Below are 18,619 nucleotides of genomic sequence, written 5' to 3'. Positions count from 1 at the left end.
TCAGTTTAACATTTGAATGATTTGACAGTGAGGTGGATGGTATAACCTACTACGGCAAAGTGCGAGATAAATGCGAAGGTGAAGATGAGAATACATTTGATGCTTCTGGTGGTCTATCAAGTGGACGAATTACTGCACTGTGAGTATACATTATCGTTGTTCACCTTGTGTACTATACACATTCAATCTATAAATTGAAGGTTTCAGACACATCTTTCAATCACGATGTGATGAGGTTAAGAGCTTTTTGATTCCTTGTTGATATTATTTTGTACAACGTAAACCAAAAACAATATGCAAATGAGTCATATGAGACATGATTTTAAAAGTATGTCTCTTTCGACTAGGTAGTGTTTATTTGACTAATATAGTTTTAGAGTGTAACTATATGGAATTTTGGCAGACGTAGTTTCTGTTAAGCAATACTTTTCTGTGGTAAGCAAGTCTTTATGCTTGCAGAAGGACCACAAACTCATTATTACATTAGCGTATAGCGACTTTACATTACTCACAATGCATTTAAGATCCTTCTGTCTCAGACTGATTGTAAATTATTATAACAATTATAACAAAACACAGTTTTTTAATGAATGGTATAATCAGACATCAATATAAGCCGCACTTATCAATCCGTGGACCATGGCCCAATTAACAAAACCAACCCACTTCATATTTTTTAATATCTTCAACAAAGCAAATAATACAAACTGAATACTCATTTACCCATATGTTTTTATAACGATGCGTTTGCATTGGTTCTAGGCGTTGAGTTACTCTTCTTTTGTATTAGTTTAGCTTAATATGTTGAATGGGACATGCTGGATAAACAAACATCTTCTTTTTTTCACATGACCGGAAGACATTTTTGTCTTTATTATATACAAATAAATAACAAAATATACTTCAAATATCCCTGAGTGTTAAAAAAAAAAATATTTACACAAACCGACAGCTCTCTATAAAATTATTTTCATAGAAAAATATTTTGTTATAGACGAAGGCACTAATAATTCCATGACTGGACTAGATGATGAATTCAATATATACATGTAACAACATATATTTTAAAAACAATATAAAACACTATTTATAAAAGTACTGATGGGGCAAATGTTGTACACACGACGGCACTTTAAAAGTGGGTTGTGAGAAGATAAATTATACCGTTGTTCATGGTTCACTTTACTGATTAATTTTGGACCCATATAATTTCAAGATACAATTTCAAACAACACCATTCATCAATATTGCACGTGGAAGTTGCCCAACCAACAGCAATGTGCTTTTACCACAATTTTGCCTGGAACTTGTTATCACTGCATTTGAGTATCACCAAGTTTTCTGACTGTACCCAATATTTATTTAGAGTTTTGTGTTAAAGACACTGGACACTATTGTTAATTGCCAAAAACCAGTCTTCTCACTTGGTGTATCTCAACATATGCATAAAATAACAAACCTCAATTGGTCGTCGAAGTTGCGAGATAATAGTGGTACACCCTTGTCACACGAAGTTGTGTGTTTTCAGATGCTTGATTTCGAGACCTCAAAATCTAATACCGAGGTCTTGAAATCAAATTTGTGGAAAATTACTTCATTCTCGAAAACTATGTTACTTCAGAGGGAGCCGTTTCTCATATGGTTTTATACTATCAACCTCTCCCCATTACTCGTTTTAAGCTAATAATTATTCTGAGTAGGATATAGTGTCCACTGCCTTAAAATGATGCGTTACGTGTGTTAAACATGTCAGTATTTACTTATTGCACTTTACTTGTTGCAGTTATCAAGATACTCAAACTTGAAAAAACATCCATTTTGCTCAGTGACGCATTTGGGAAAGTTCTTGTTTTCACTCGTCAATGAACTTCCTTACAAACACATTGTGTGAATCTGAATGAAACTTTGTGAACAAAGAATCCAATGATGTAAGTGCACAATTACCAGAGAGGTTCAACCGTATCAAACTCGGCATACAACTCAGTGTCTCTGCAATGTACTCGGCATCTGCAGTTATCAATGAGCACAAACTTAAGTCAAGATTGTGAAGTTGCTTCATGTATCTCAAATAAACCCATGGTTCTCCTGTATTACGAAGAAGACCATTGATAGAAAGGTCCAATTCAACAAGCGAGCGTATATCAAAAATATCCTTTACATCTCGGCTTCTCAATGAGCATTTGCTCAAGTGAAGCTTCTTTAAGTGTTGTAATTGCGCCAAATGACCAGCCCACTCTTCTGCGCAACCACCCAAGGCATCATTCTCTGAAAGGTTCAGTTCAACAACTACACTCAACGACGTAGCGAGTGCTTCAATGTCTCTACTTAAAACGTTACAACCTCGTAAGTCTACATGCTGAAGTTTCATCAGATCTGTTATATATTTTGACCAAACTATTGCAGAACCACCGAGTCCTTCATTCATACCAAGTGCCAATTCAACAATATCATCTTTGTTACTTATTGCTTTCAAAACATCAACCAGTATGATTTCAGACAGGCAGCACTTACTGAGGTCCAGCTGCACACCACCAGTACTTGACCTCGTTATGACAAGAAAACTTTGAATTCCCGGAACATCCAAGAAGCATTTAATATGTCTCCGCAATGAACCAATCAGAGAAATGAGACAAGTGAAATCACCAAGGTCCATGTTACAATCTTTCAGCTCTAATTCCTCAATACGTGTCGATGAAGGTATCTTCAGGCACCAACTATTTGTGTTTCCACCCAAGGAATGGTTACCCGACAATTTCAGACACAACAGAGAAGGCATACCACTTGCTAATATACTACTGACATCGCCAGCTTCAATTGAACAGCAACGGAAATCCATTTTTTCCACGCGTTTCAATTCCTTCAAACACAGAGACCATAGTTCTGCAGATCCACCCAGCTTTGCATTTCCAGTCAAATTTAGCTCAGCAAGTACGGATGTTTTTATTTGACCCAGTGCATTAGCAACATATTGAAAACTTGCACCTGTTATAGAGCAGCTTTCTAATGTCAGGCTACTAAGGCAAGTCAGATTCACCAAATCATAGCAGAATAGTAATACAGACTCTTCAGAGGCAAACGCATCTGGATTTCCTGACAAATCTAGTTCAACTATGGTAGACATTTCCTTCTGAGAAACAGCAATGTGCTGTATATCATTACCAGTCAAAGAACACGATCTCAAGACCAGCTTTCGAACACGTTGTAAACTAGAAAACCACAACTGTATGGAATCCCGTAAACCTTCGTTCCATGACAAGTCAAGTTCAACCAAGTGCGATTTGCCAAGTGACTTTGCAATAGGTTTCATAGTGTTGGAAGTTAAGGAGCATCCAGTTAAGTGTAAAACCGTAATACTTGTCATTTTGTCAATGCACCGTGCAAGTTGAGGACTGAAATTGAACAAGTTACACGTAATCATCTTCAATGTTTGCACTTTGTCGAGGTAAATATTATCCTCTACCCTTTTCTGGTCAGCAATTTGTTGCAGAAAGTGCAGGAATGCTTTGATGCAATCGTTGTTCCAGCAGCTAATGGTAACGCTGTTGGAAATAACGGAATTGATAAAACCAACTGGTGGCAACTCATCTGATTGACATTCAAAATAACATTGGAGACCCAACCTGTGATCTTGGCAATCTTGCAACATCTGCAAAACTGCAATCATACATTCAGCATTGACACAACAAAATCGAAACAGATACTCAAAACTCATGGGATTGTCTTTTGTTAGACTTTTGACCTCCTGTAGAGTTTGTTTGAATTTTTCAGGGTTAGCAACCAAGCTCTGGATGTACAAAGCAGCACAATACTCATGTATTGTTCCATGTATGAACTCTATGCTAGTCTGGACATCGGCAGCCGTAACAGTATCTTTACTCGTAAAGACACCTGCCTGCATGGCTTCTTCAAGTAGACCTGGATTGCTCTCAAAATCTTCTTCTTGAAATGAAGCCATTATCTTCGGATCAAGTAGACCATGTAAAGCAATTTCTCCAATTTTAGTCAAAACGTCAGCTGATAAATTTGTAGACGCTGCTTTCTTTGACTTACGTTTAAATACATTATTCATTGCTGTCTTGTATAAACTTGCCATTGTGTCAGGGAGTTCATTTTTTTCTCCCCACAACAAACACATTAACAGCAGAAACATTGGCCGCTTTGCCATATCATAAAGGACACCTTGGGATTTAATTCTCAACAGCAACTGGTCAGCTTTATCATGTACCTTTGGGAAATATCTCATTACGTACTTCTCAATATCCTGGGAGGCAAACCCTAAAACATCAATGCGAGTATATGGCTCTTGGATCAGAGACTCATGGACCAGGTCCTTCATGTGTGAGGGACGGGTTGTTATGAGAACATAACATTCTCTGCCTATCTTTCGGTTCAGAAGTTGTAGGATAGAACCAGGGTTTTCATCATAGATGTTAGATGTCATAAGCTCATTAAAGCCATCCAAAAGAACCAACACCTTTTGTGGTTCCTTGCGAATAAATGCTTCTAGATCAGATGGATTTACATCTGTGTCACGATCCAAGAGCTGGACAAAAATTGCATCAACAAGCTTGGATGTTTCGTCCAATGAATGCATTGTGAGAAGGAAAACAACTTTATATTTGGATAGTGTTTCGTCTCCTGTTGCCCAATCGTACGCTATTTTACACAAAAGGGTAGACTTGCCCAATCCAGCTGTTCCAGCTACAATGATCCGTTTAGGACCCAGCTCGCACGTTGTGAGGAAAGTATACCCGCTTGACTGCGATATGCCATGACGTGTCCATTGGAGATTTGTATAAATTTCCTTCATATCTCGCTTATGGTCTTCACGCCGGGGCACTGTCTGGACATATCTACCTGTGGTCATGTACCTTGTTTTTAGTTGAGCTTCACACCTATCAGAAGCCCTGTTGCTACACCTATCAGCAGCACTGCTACCTTCATTGTTGGTCTGCATGTCGGGTGCAAGTATCTCATTCATATACAACTCCCCTGTTTCAACTTCAATAAGAATCAAATCAATCAATCAACATTTATTTCAATACAACCACAATAAATACAAATACAAAAGCGATAGGATGTTACAAGACTGAAAACTGTATGGAGGCATGGCCCATTAAAGCAAAGCTTGTCAGCTGGGATGCCTTTTACAAAACAATGAACAGTAATAAAAAGATCATTGAAACTATAAAACAATGCGTATTAACAACATAAACATCAAAACGAGACGGATAAACAAAACGCAAAAATAAACACCCCAACCAGACAAAAAAAAAACCCAAAACTCAACAACAAACAAACAAACAAACAAACAAACAAACAAACAAACAAACACACAAACAAACAAAGAACAAATCATTGCGTGGATACATTGATTGGAGTTTTAAACAAAATTAAAAAGTTAAGGGACTTTAGATTGAGAAAACACCCTAACAAAAAAGATATTTTGTACCGGTATTTATTTATGATTATGAAAATATCTTGTCTGACCTTCTTCCTCCATGGTCTGACGGGTGATTGTTTTCAATAGTAATTATTCCTTTTTTCTCAATAAGAATTATCATAACTTACCACTTTTTGTTCCCGAGTTTCCGAAAGATTCCAACTCGTTGCCTTCATAGCAGGGCTGTCTTGTGTCTGTAATTAGTCATAAGGAGACACAACTGACATTTATAAAAAGGAACAACATTTCAGCGAACTTTGTTTAAAATGTACAGTTAACATATGCTATGTATACATATTTCAACAATCAAAGAAAGACGCAACTAAAAACAAAAGTTTCATTTTTTATAAGGTCCCATGCATTGGACATCCTCTTAAGTTTAAATTATGAAATGAGAAAATAGAATTATGTCAGACCACTATATTACATTAAAAAGTGAAGTAAAATCCAAAGTTTGCTTAAAGTAAGTAAGGAGGTGTACATCCATTTGAGGTTTAAATACAAACCTTTAGGAGTGAAACCTGCAGCCCTCAAAAAAGACCAATTAGTGTCATAGACATAGGAACATGCCACCAGTCCAAAAGATGTGCAGCGATTGATTTGTTTAATTGTGAAACAATGTGTATGTTGTCACTTTACGCGCCAAGTTTTTTGGGACAAATTGCTCTTGGTGTTGGCTTTTGTTGGAAACTGTCAATATAAGGTGAACATGTACAACCCGCAACCTTTGCACAAGCAAAAAACACAAACCAACCGACAATTTGCTCCACACGCAGGCAGTGGACACTATTGCTAATTACTCAAAAAAATCATTATCATAAAAAAACTTACTTGATAACAAGTAATGGGGAGAGGTTGATAGTATAAAGCATTGTGAGAAGTAGCTCCCTCTGAAGTAACGTACATGTAGTTTCCGAGAAAAAAGTAATTTTCTACGAACTTGATTTCGAGACGTCAAATAATTTTATGAGGTCTCGAAATCAAGCATCTGAAAGCACACAACTTCGTGTGACAAGGGTGTTTTTTTCTTTCATTATTATCTCGCAACTTCAACAACCAATTGAAGCCTGGTCTTTGACAATTACCAATAGTGTCCATGTCTTTAAGAAACACATGTACATTATGTACAGAATTCAGCAAAGGTGTACAAGGCAGAGTTGAATGCCCTGCCACAAAGCTAACATTTTTAACAGTTTGCAACACTGTCAAGATTGTTTAAAACACCCTAAATATTTACCCACAAATAAGGATCTGAAATATTCAGTCACATTAACACTTTCCATGTAAAAATTGCCATGGAAACACCCGTTTGATATTTAAAAACACTTGATCAACTATAAACATTTTAGTCAGACAATTGTTTTCAGAACTTGTTTAATTCCTTAAAGAATTACCTGTTGGTATAGTGAGATTAATTGTAGCTCCTGGACTATTGTTCATAGAAACAATAACATTATTCCTGCCTGCAACTTTTACTGCCATCTGCTGAACACCTATAGAACACAAATAACATGTGCTGATGTTAAACAAGGTGTCCATGATGGAATGGAATACAATCCTGATCTTTTGACAGAACAAATTTATTTCATCCTTAAAGGGACACATTGCCTTTGGGACGCTAGGTGGCAGCAGACTTACCAGGTAAATGTTCATTGATAATGTAGTTCTGAGCAAGCGCATGCCATAACCGAGAACAATAGATTTTTACCTGGTAATAAGTCTGCTGCCACCAAGCTTCCCAAAAGTCACCTATTATTTGTGTATTCTGGGTTTCAAAACAAATAAAGAATAACTGTATTATACTGAACCTTGTGCTGGCATTATTGATGATGGATTCCTTTGTGGTAACAACTCCACTTCACTCCCTGCTGTAGAACAGACTGCAAGTTCTTCAAGAGATAAAGGCTGACTGCTTGAAGTCATCGTCTTTGATTCCTTTTGTTCCTCATTGCTTTTCACTGCAGCAGAGGTTCCCAGGGTTTGTCCTGAATCATGACGTATCGCAGCTCCATCATTCAGTGCGCTCTGATCAACATCGTTAGTTTGGAGCTTTTTAGAGCTCTCTGTCTTTACACTTTTATGTTTCTTAGGAATAGCGCCTGTTGCATAATCAGGTAGTTGCACAGGTTCAATGTTTCCACCAGCACAGGCGCTCGCTGTTCTTGGTTCATCTTGTTGTGGTGTCTCACTGCATCTTGTGTTATCAGCATCTTGCAATTGTCCTTCAGACATGCACCCATCAGCAGATAAAGAATATTTGGGTATATGAACATCTTGTCTCCCATCATCACAGGCTTTCTCTATGAAAGTCCTTTCTTTTTGGTTAGTCTTTTTGCGATGTTTTCTTTTTCTTCGTTTCTTTTTGGTTTTCCCCACTGGAGAGGAAATACTGAGATGATGCACAGAGTCATCAAGCTCATTCATAGCGCTCCTGTTTGGGGTTCATAATGATACACGGTTACTTGACAATTATGAGTGTTTTGTGCAGTGGTTTTATTTATTGTTTTATTCGATATCCAACTGCGGATAACCGCCATTGACAGGTATCATTTTAAGGAAAAATAACAAAAACTTCATTTCTCTTGGCAAGTTAGACTTGATGTTGTTAATTGTTAATTGGATTCCTCCAATATCCAGTTTAATTCTTTGTTTGTCTGTTGGCACATGGAGATAAAAGAGTAACTATAAATATAAATATGAATAGTAAACTTGCGGTATAAAACCATGGGAAAATTTTTTTTGAAGGAGTGGTGGCTCTGAAAAGAGTTGGTTTGGTCTTGACATTTCGAACAGTATACTCTGCTTGTCAATAGAGTTTTTTACACACGGTTGTACCTGCAAGTCTACTATTTAAATTATTTATACATGTAGTAATTCTTATTCTCCACACCATGCAAAGCTTCAAACATCAGTTGACAATAAAAGTGTTTAAATTTAATATCACTGTTCAGTTAAGGAGAATGGTTGAGAAAGTGTAGATTCATGAATAGAATGTACGAGCCGAAGGTGAGTACATTCTTGTCAGGAATCTACTTTTTAGAGTATATTCTATGACTTAAATTCTTTCCCCATGTGCACTGAGAGCCATTATTTATTGATATGAAATGGTTTCCTTTAGGCTTTATTTATTGTTTTATACCACGACTAAAATAATATGATGAGCAGGCCGTTTGCCCTATGTTCACAGCATACATGTAATGTATTCATTGTTGACTTTTGTTTGGTTTGAATGAGTTTATATTTTACATTCGTTTGAATATATTTTGAATCGGTTAACCAAAACACACAGGAGTTAATGTCAATGCAATAGTACCCTGTCAACATTCATGGATATTGTATTACACAGACAGCATAGAGCAGAACCATCGGAAAACCCCATTGTCAGGAAAACTTACCGAGTGCATTTGGTTCCCATGTGAAGAGCAGCTGTTATCTCAAGTAATGTCTGCTGTGTAGCCCTTCCTGTGATTGATTGTATTTTTCGGTTTATGGTTCAGATAAATTGACAAAATCAAACGCAACAATGTTTTGTAACTACCTCTCTGACTGTGCCATTGACCTTCTCTATAGCAATTACAATGTACAAGAGGGCCTACATGTTACAATAGGTGTGAATAATTTCCATACCATATCTCACTGTCACGTGACCTTGTTAACCAATGAAAGCTCAATACATGCCTGGGGATTCCCCCTGATGTGCAACAATTTGACAATGCAAAAACATATGAACTGAGCCCCTACAGGGGGAGTGTCCAACAACACTGAACAGTATTGATTATTATTCTTGAAGGCTTAATGACAATAAATAATAATATTGTTGAGAAATAATTAAACGATAACCCAATCTTTGAGTTAAATGACAACTTCAGACTCGCTAATTGCAGGAAAGTAAAGCCAAAATGCCTCAAAAAGTAATTTCTTCTTTAAAAAAAAAGAAGATATTCGTACCTTCCAAACTTCATAACTAAAAAAGAGGCACGGTAACACCATGTAAATATCTAATTTGAGTAATATTTGAGCGTGTTTCTACATATAGACAAGGTCAATACTCTAAACACTACTGTTTCAACAAATGTTTTCAGATGTATTCTCACCATGGTGAACATTTGCATAAAATAACAAATCTGTGAAAATTTGGACTCAATTGGTCATCAAAGTTGCAAAAGAATAACAAAAGAAAAAACACCCTTGTTGGACAATTAATTTATGTGCTTTCAGATGCCTAAAAAATGCTTCAGGCTTGAAGTTGTGCCATATTTGGGTGAGTTACCTCTACGTTACCAAGTAAGTTTTTATGCTAACAATTTTGAGTAGTTACCTATAAGTGTCCAGTGCCTTTAACTGATGTTATTTCCTTGTGCAGGGATCCAACCAGGAACACATTTATGGTGTCTATAAATGTAGCCCCTGATGATAGAGTTGGTGTGATGGTGAATTACCAGGAGCTACTGGAAAGAAGTCAAGGATGGTACACACAGAAAATAAGCATCAATCCACAACAAGTAAGTCTTGTTTACTCTGTTAGCTCTACTGTAATAGCTCGCTGCAGGCCTGTATATGCTTCGTTTTTAAAAAGGGCAGGGGCACCAAGGCATTTTCTCCTTGGTAAAAGGGCACCCTATGATGTGGAAATTGTTAATTTCTACTGGATCATTTTAAGGGAACCAAGGCATGTTCTCCTTGGTATAAAAGGGCACTCTATGATGAGGAAGTTGTACATTTCTGCTGGAGCATTTTAAGGGCACAAGACATTCACCAGGGGGCATGGAGGCAATTGCCTTCTTTGCCGAAGTGTGAAGTATCGGGCCTGTAACTGTTAGCTCTACTGTTTTAAATCTGTGACAGAATCTACCAATATGTGTGCATTTATTGCTTGGTTCTTTTTTTTATCAATCAGAATGTGATCATATACTCATATAAAAATGACCAACTTTAATCATCTCATCTTAAGGTTGTGCGAGAATTCACCATCAATGCATACATAACTGAGCCTCAAGGAATCAGCAAAGTAGAAGCTGGGATAATAAAAATCACTGGAGATGGATCCGGAGGGGGTTCATTTAGTAGCAGCAGTGGGAGAGATAGCCTTACAAGCTCCTACATCTCATTGGAAGATTACATCAGTAAGACTGGCAACTCAAGAGCTACCATGGAATTCTCACCAAGTAAAAGGGAACAACAGAGTCTAGGAAGCCAAGCATCTGGGATTAACGGAGATTTCATCTTGAAGTATGATGTAAAGCATGATCTAAATGTTGGTGATGTACAGGTAACTAAAGAAGTTATTCTGCAATCTTTTTATTGAGGTCTTAGTAATTTCTGAAACACTGCATCTTCATTATCAGTCTGAGATACTGGTATTTGACCATATAATCGTGGCTTGGACATTTTTGTAGAGCCACAGTCCCAAGCGACTGGAACGGGAGAACACACAAGCGAGTGGCGAAGCCACGAGGGTCTTTTCCAACTTGTTTTGCAGTTTTGAAAAGTGCATAATGTTGCTGACCCGCTGACCCCCGTGGCTTCTGATTGGTTTGGGGTAGCAACAGTGGAGATTTAAAGAAACATAAATGTTTCCGCATAAATGAACCGCAAACCAGTTGGAAAAGGCCCTCGTGGCTTCGCCACCCGCGTGCTTGGTCTCCCGTTCCAGTCATTTGGGACCACCGCTCTACGAGTCTGTCCAAGCCAAAAAGGTCTTGCATGACAAAACCCTATATAGCCATTGGACCACTACAAAGTTATTTAAAATAACCTAGAATGTCTTTTGATAGGCACCCCTGAACAAAGTGAACAAAGATATTGACAAAACAGGGAGACCACCAATGTTAGGCTAGGTAACTCAGCACCTGCGCATTCATTTGGAAGTCACAGGTTCAAATCTCGGTGAAGTCAATTTGTCTTTGTTAAACCAGAAATTATTCAAAATTTACACAGAAAGTTTCCCTTGTGGTTTAATACTTGATATTTGAAATAAAAAGTCGTACCCCTTGAATGTTATCCATGGCTGCCGATTCTTAGGTTGTCCCATCAACTTGGGTGTTGTCCCTGGCTACACGGCAGCTTCAAGTTGATTGGCTGCTGACTAGCATTCCCAAACAAAGACATCGCCAAACTGGGAAGACCGCTCACTTTCTGGCTAGATAGCTCTCTTGGTAGACTGCCAGCACTTGATCTTGAGGTCGCTGGTTCCAGCCTTGTTCTGTCAACAACAAAAATTCCACCCAAAGAAGTTGATTTTTTTCTGTGAACAAATTGTTTCTGGTTTTATCCTTACACCTATGACCACTTCAAACCCAGAACCTTTTTAGTACTTCTTTCCGAGTCTGAATGTCTCTCATCACGAGGTACTCTTGATGTTCTAGTGGTTAACTAATACTTCAGTTCTTGAAAGATATAAAGTGCTAATTACACATCGGTGTAAGGTTAAAACCAAAAGTTTATTCTTACCAAAATATAAAAACTTTACTATTACATTTAACAACATCGAGGATAAATGTCATATTGAATGTTATATCAACAAAGATTGAAATATTTGCATAATAACAGTAATTTGATTGTTTTTTTTCTTAATCTCTCTTTTCTTTTAAAAGACTTTCGGAGACATCTTTGTTCATCATTTCTCTCCCGGTGGTCTGAGTCCAATTCGTAAAACAGTGGCTTTTGTAATTGATGTCAGTGGATCTATGTTTGGTCAAAAGTTGCGTCAAACCAAAGAAGCCTTGGCTACCATCATGGACCAGATGAGACCCAATGATCGCTTCAATATCATCCCATTCTCTGACGAGGTAAAGTTTAAAATGGATTCAATAATAACTTTAAGTATAGAGCGATCGGCGCCGACTCCAACCTTTCTTCCAATAGTTTGTATCCCAGTGCAATAAGGTTACTTAATTTGGTTTCGGGGTTTGCACATTTTTACTGTTGTCTCTCTGCATAATGTGCGCATGTTGTTTATGTACATGTATTTGTTATTGAATGCCTGTGTGCCTTCTCATTTAGAGATCCATTACATGGTGTTATCAGAAACCCTTCATAGGGTGAACAATTATTGAGTATATTGATAGGGAGGTATGAACTCATAGATCAAGGATGGTACTTACGCTGGTGGCATGTCTTCCATCTCGTGCACTTTCTCGAACTCACCGCAGCATCTGAGTTATGAAAACATATTTCTCAAATTTATGGTATAGTTACGGCAAACCTTTCTAAATGGATGCAATGATGTTGTGCATGTTAAACTTTTATAAATGTTTGTGTATCAATTTATTTATAATTTTGTTACGCAAGTTCACCTCAAAAAATATAAAAGCTGCACTTTTGGCAAGGGGCTACAGGGTGAAAAAAAAATACTCTTTAAAATTTATGTATGCTTTATCTTGCATTGGCGACTAGTGACTAATGCAAACAAATTAAAATATTATCTGATTGTATATTACATGCGTTGATTTGTAGTTAATGTTGACAATTTAAATATTGAAAGAAATAGGAAGAAACTATAAAAAAAAAAACTTGTCGGTTCTGAGAAGAACTGCTTTGGTATTGACATTTCAAACAGTATACTCTGCTCGTCTTCAGAAGAAGTATACTGTTTGAAACGTTGAGACCAAACCAGCTCTTTTCAGAGCCAATACTCCTCTAAAAGAGATGTACATGTACACATGGATGTACCTGCAAGTTTACTATTTGTTTATAGTTTGTCCTATTTCTCCACACCATGCAAAGCTTCAAACAATACTTACAGTAAAATTAACATGGGAAAATATTGATAGTCATCGCAAAGATGTGTTGTCTATAAAGCGTATGTTTTATTGTTACAGGTTTACTTCTGGAGAGAAGATGAAATGGTTGAAGCTTTATCTCCAAACATCAACAAGGCTAAAAGATATATCAACCAATTAGAATCAAAGGCTGGTAAGACATCAACTATTATATGTGGCATATAACTTCGAAATGGTTTAACAATTCAAAATTGTCAAATATTGAAGTCAATAACTGAAGAAGAATAATTACACAAACATATCCCTATGCATCCTCCATGCCAATCTGAAATTAGATGAATGGCTTTGAATTTCATCTTTTAAAGGGCAAGGCCCTTTTCATTTTGCAAAGGGCACTTCCATTGGAAAACAAAATTCGGGCCTGGTATGGGCACCCAGGCATTTTCTTCTTGGTAAAGGGCATCGAGGCAATGACCAGGGGGCATGGAGGCATTCCCCTTTGTTGCCTCCATGAAGTATCATGCCTGCAAATTGTAACTAATAAAAAATCTTCCAACCATTTAGGTACAAACTTAAACGATGCCATGATGGAAGGATTAGATCAGTTACGTTTAGCTGGTGCCATGGACCCAATCTCAGCTAGCAACCCAGGAATCTGCATTCTCTTTGTCATGACTGACGGAGTACCATCTAAAGGTGTAACAAACCCTCGTACCATTGAACGGAACATCCAAGACAGCAACCAGGGAAAGTGTTCTGTGGTGACCCTGGGCTTCGGAGCTGATGTCGATTTCAACTTTCTTGCTCGGATAGCTCTGGAAAACTCTGGAGTTGCTCGTAAGATTTTTGAGCATGATGAAGCTTCGACACAACTTATAGGTGAGAGCTTTATTCATAAATTATTCAGTTTTGGCCATAAGTAAGTTTTAGTCAATCAGCAATAGATAATAGGGAAATGTAGCACATGATGCCTGTGATAACTCCTGAGAGTGTTTATAATACTCCCATGCCAATTGGCCACACAGCAATATTCAACTCGCCACACAGCAACATTCAACTCGCCACACTCTCGTCTTGGATCTTGAATTGTCATCCTCTCCTAAAAGCATTGATGCTGTCCTGGAAAAGTTGGGTTTCAAAATCCACATTGTGCTCTGTGCTTGTGCTGTCAATATTGTGCTTATAAGATGATGATATTGTCAATTTGTCCTGAGAGAGATTTACAGCTCCTTCCCTCTTATAGGTGGCAGTGCTTCTCTCTGGAACCCTTGTAGTGATGACAGCCAATGGTAGCCTGTTCCAAATCTGACAGCTCTTGGGAAAGGGCTATACGCATTAGCAGTCAACTCTGGCAAAGGGTTGCTTGTATAAATGAGGCTTTGTTGATTGGCCAGATTGCGTCGGCTGTTCTCTTGGATGATGTTTGGAGTTGTAGTTATACTTATTTGGCCATGTAGAATTTTGTAGAGGAGTTCAACCTGGTAACACTTTAAATGCGTCTCTTTCTATACTAATTTGAATATAATATTACTAGTATCCAAACATCATCTCACTGCTCAAAGCTTGTAGTAACTGACACCAGATATTAAAGAAGTATTGTATCCCTTTCCAAGGTGTGTATGATGAGGTTGCAACTCCCCTTCTAGTCAATGTTGCCATTGAATATCTTGGTAATGTTGTCGATGGTGACTCACTGACCAAGACAGTCTTCCAGAACTACTTTGAAGGATCTGAGTTTGCCATCAGTGGCCGATTGGCTAACCTTCTAGCGGCTAATCTACCAATCAGGATTACTGCTATTAGTGCAACAGGAGAAATAACCATAGAAGAGTATGTGCCCATTGCAGAAGTAAGTATATTCTGTATAAATAATAATAATAATAATAATAATAATAATAATAATAATAATAATAATAATAATAATAATAATAATAATAATAATAATAATAATAATAATAATAATAATAATAATAATAATAATAATAATAATAATAATAATAATAATAATAATAATAATAATAATAATAATAATAATAATAATAATAATAATAATAATAATAATAATAATAATAATAATAATAATAATAATAATAATAATAATAATAATAATAACAATAATAAGACATTTGTAAAGCGCCTAATGCAAAAGCCTCTAAGCGCATAAAAGAAACAATAAAATAAACAATTAGAGAAAGATACAAAATACAAATAGGCTAGTTACAAAAAAGAAGCTTTAAACAAATCAGTTTTCAACAGGGACTTAAAACATTGTAAAGAATTAGCTTGGCGAATATGCACAGGAAGACTATTCCAAAGAAACGGTGCGGCGTAAGAAAAAGATCTGTGGCCATAAAATATGTGTATTCCCCAGTCAATGAATTGTATGAATTTCTACAAATAAGCACATACTAAAGACTTTCTGCATATGTTTATTTGTGTGTCAAAAAAATCACCTGTATTTTCAAAATACATTATTCGGTCCTTGAAAAGTTGTGAATTATTTTATCAAGTACAGGGCTGACCTACATTGGTGTAGGCTTTAATAGGCATTTCTTTTTTTTTACAAGAGCAATACAAAAAACAGAAAATCAGTAGTTAGTAGGAAAATATTATACATGTACCTGTACCAAAAAGCTCTTACTTTAGCTGGACAAAATCTTTCTGGTCACCTTGAAGCAACTTTTTTTTTTCACAATGAGCAAAAGATAGTTTGTACTGTCTAAGGATGGGTTTTTAGATCACCACTTTACTTCAATCCTATAGTGTCCCTTTGTCTGTAATGATTAGTTCAACACGAACCATTTAGACAAGTGCACATGGCAGGCAGTTGGAATTATTTAATGACCTGACCACAGAGTAAAGGCAGTGCACACTATAATTACTAAAAATAATTATTAGCATAAAACTTCACTTGATAATGAGTAATGGGGAGCTGTTGATAGTATAAAACATTGTGAGAAACGGCTCACTCTGAAGTAACGTAGTTTTTGAGAAAGAAGTAATTTTCCACGAATTTCATTTTGAGACCTCAGAATTAGGATTTATGGTACCGAAATCAAGCATCTGAAAGCACACAACTTCGTGTGACAAAGGTGTTTCTTCTTTCATTATTATCTCACAACTTCGACGACCGATTGACCTCAAATTTTCACATGTTTGGTACTTCATGCATATGTTGAGATACACCAAGTGAGAAGACTGGTCTTTGACAATTACCAATAGTGTCCAGTGTCTTGAATCAGAATGCTTGATCAGGGTAACAAATTTTCAAGTTCATTTATGACAAACAAATCACCTTCATCAATCCCGATCATTTATCAATTCCAAAGATCAAAAGCCAAACTGGAAAGGCAGTTATCAATCTAATTGATCCATTGTATATATTATCATTGATCCAATATTATAACAATTATCAATAGCATTATCTAATGCTACAGTAATCAATATCAGTGATCTTATGTCACCAGTAATTAGTTGATTGATCCATCACTATTGGAACACTATCGATCTGCACACATAATTGAGAATGGATCCTGAACATCCAGTGCTACAGTAATCCCTTCAATTGATCCAGAATCGGCTTAAAGAATCAACACTTTCATCAAGGAACCATCTGATCTAGTCTTTAAATGGCGTCCAGTATATGATTGCATTTATAAATACCCCAGACACTTTCGCTATTCCTATTGGTGGAGAGCATGTCAGAAGGGGGTGTTTAAACGGCTGATAATGACCAGCTGGAGCTGTTTATAACCAATTGTTTTCAGATAGCATTGTGCGGGTTAGCCCACAACCTTGTTCCCAGGGGTGATCGATCTTGCTAAGCGCACAAATAAATATCCGAAAACTGTCACATAAAAATGCACCTCATGTACAGAGCTCAAGGACGTCGGAAGCAGATAAGTTTTTAAGTTTTTACAGTTTCCTTTTAAAGAGTAGCGACTTGTTCTTAAACGGCAGTTTAAAAACCAAGCAGGGTCGTGGCAGTGCGATAAAAGCCCTCTCCTTCGGCTTCAGCCTTTATCACACAGCCACGACCCTGCCGGTTTTAAACGGCCAGTTAAGAACTCACCACTACCCTTTTTTCCCCTTATTTTATTGCAGATTGATACTGCTGTGGTAGTATTTTTGCTGAAAAACTTTGTTGCTTTGTGGTGCTTTATTGCCGCTAATGAATGCATAATGTTTTCAAATGTAGAGTGAATAGAAGGCCATTGCTTGTCCTGACAAGCAAAGGGCTTCTACTTCAACGCTATTGGAGCTTGGTTGCAGGGAAACCCCACTACTGTAGTACTGCTGTATTTTGTCTGAATGGCACCGCACGGGAAATGCACGCTTCTTTAAAAACTGATTGAGTAGTTGCACATAGAAAAGGGATTTGCAAATGTAAATCACCATGTGTTTTAACATTAACACCTTATTTTTTGTATAATTCACAGACAAAACCACCAATTCTGAGCAATTCAGAGTATGTTCCTGATGACTTTGCTGAGCGTACAGCAGCATTTATCAGCTTAGCACAGCTCTTCAACCAGTACACAGTAGCCGACCCTTTTGAGCAAGGACCGATCATAGACAAATCCCTGGAGTTGTCAGAGAAATACAATCTGCTGACTCCTTTGATGTCCATGACGTTCGTTGACTCTCCGCCGACTTTAGGTGGTAGCAGTAATGGTGGAGCTGGTGATGACACTCAGGGTGCTGTCACCATTCCACCAGGACTACAATGGGGTATTAGTGGGTCTGTGTATGGTCAACGTGGACAGAGTGAAAGTACATTCGGAATTGGTGGCAGTGTTTGCACTGACCGCAACACCAAGGACAAGAACGACGACGTATGTAATCTATTCTGTATTAGCCTCAAACCTACAATCCCGGCCAAAATGCTTGGGCCACTCATTCCTAATGTTATATAAAACCATTCCCTGTCCACTTCCCACTGACAATAAACATTGTCTCCCGGCCCTTGTCCCCCCCCCCCACTCGATGTGACTGTAAAGCAGAAGAAGACCGCCAATTGGAACCAACATTGAAAGGGGGCAGGGGGGTCCCAATGAGATATTATGGCCCGGATTGTACGTAGCTACTTTAGATGCACATAAAAGTGGATCAAAAACTTTCATTTATTTCTCATTGCATGTACTTTTTTCAGCAGTTTATACATGATCGTTACCTTGGCCCAATTTCATAGAGCTGCTAAGCAAAAATTACAGCTTAAAATTTGTTTGCTAAGTTAAAATAAGCAGGATAATAGTCACAAGTTGTACATGACATGTAGCTTATAGTGCTTATAGATAAAAGTAAAGGGAAACATTGTAACAATTCTACGAGGTAGAATTTTTAGAAATTTCAAAATGACAAGACTTACTTGGCTCCAAGTTGTTTCAATTCACTGTATGTTGTTCTCTGCCATAATCTTGTTTTTCTCGCATACATCAAGATCAAGGCTTAAGTT

General features: G+C 37.3%; 2 protein-coding genes across 3 annotated transcripts in view; one reads left to right on the top strand and one right to left on the bottom strand.

Annotated features, from left to right (window-relative positions):
- LOC139953669 (uncharacterized) overlaps positions 1-18,619 on the top strand; it is a 51,137-nt gene that overhangs the window by 12,642 nt on the left and 19,876 nt on the right. The window contains exons 4-11 of the mRNA XM_071953177.1: positions 29-139; positions 9,807-9,945; positions 10,395-10,712; positions 12,037-12,231; positions 13,264-13,357; positions 13,729-14,043; positions 14,778-15,013; positions 17,604-17,999. Coding sequence (XP_071809278.1) covers positions 29-139; positions 9,807-9,945; positions 10,395-10,712; positions 12,037-12,231; positions 13,264-13,357; positions 13,729-14,043; positions 14,778-15,013; positions 17,604-17,999 — 1,804 coding nt within the window. The remainder of the gene's footprint in view (positions 1-28; positions 140-9,806; positions 9,946-10,394; positions 10,713-12,036; positions 12,232-13,263; positions 13,358-13,728; positions 14,044-14,777; positions 15,014-17,603; positions 18,000-18,619) is intronic.
- Positions 134-18,575, bottom strand: LOC139953678 (NACHT, LRR and PYD domains-containing protein 3-like). 2 transcript variants are annotated; one of them, XM_071953189.1, is made up of 9 exons: positions 18,533-18,575; positions 12,547-12,597; positions 11,431-11,645; positions 9,762-9,891; positions 8,839-8,905; positions 7,252-7,874; positions 6,838-6,936; positions 5,572-5,637; positions 134-5,001 (listed from the first exon to the last, which is right to left on the bottom strand). In XM_071953189.1, exons 5-9 carry the CDS (start codon positions 8,856-8,858, stop codon positions 1,853-1,855), a joined length of 3,957 nt encoding a protein of 1,318 aa, XP_071809290.1. In that variant the 5' UTR covers positions 8,859-8,905; positions 9,762-9,891; positions 11,431-11,645; positions 12,547-12,597; positions 18,533-18,575; the 3' UTR covers positions 134-1,852. The 2 variants fall into 2 exon arrangements, with proteins under 2 accessions (XP_071809290.1, XP_071809298.1); XM_071953197.1 differs by lacking the exons at positions 9,762-9,891; positions 11,431-11,645; positions 12,547-12,597; positions 18,533-18,575 and having other exon boundaries at positions 8,839-9,072.

This window comes from Asterias amurensis, chromosome 2, assembly GCF_032118995.1.
Source record: "Asterias amurensis chromosome 2, ASM3211899v1".
Classification (NCBI taxonomy): Eukaryota; Metazoa; Echinodermata; class Asteroidea; order Forcipulatida; family Asteriidae; genus Asterias; species Asterias amurensis.
The sequence above is the reverse complement of the archived record's forward strand: the minus strand, read 5'-3'. Positions and strand labels throughout refer to the sequence as shown.

What these genes read in the sequence shown, in the direction of transcription:
- LOC139953678 (XM_071953189.1), bottom strand. Translation starts at nt 8,858, where the DNA reads ATGGGAACCAAATGCACTCG. An exon ending in ATGGGAACCAAATGCACTCG is followed by an intron (nt 7,875 to 8,838) that starts GTAAGTTTTCCT and finishes AACCCCAAACAG; the next exon opens with GAGCGCTATGAATGAGCTTG. An exon ending in AAACTCGGGAACAAAAAGTG is followed by an intron (nt 5,002 to 5,571) that starts GTAAGTTATGAT and finishes TTCTTATTGAAG; the next exon opens with TTGAAACAGGGGAGTTGTAT.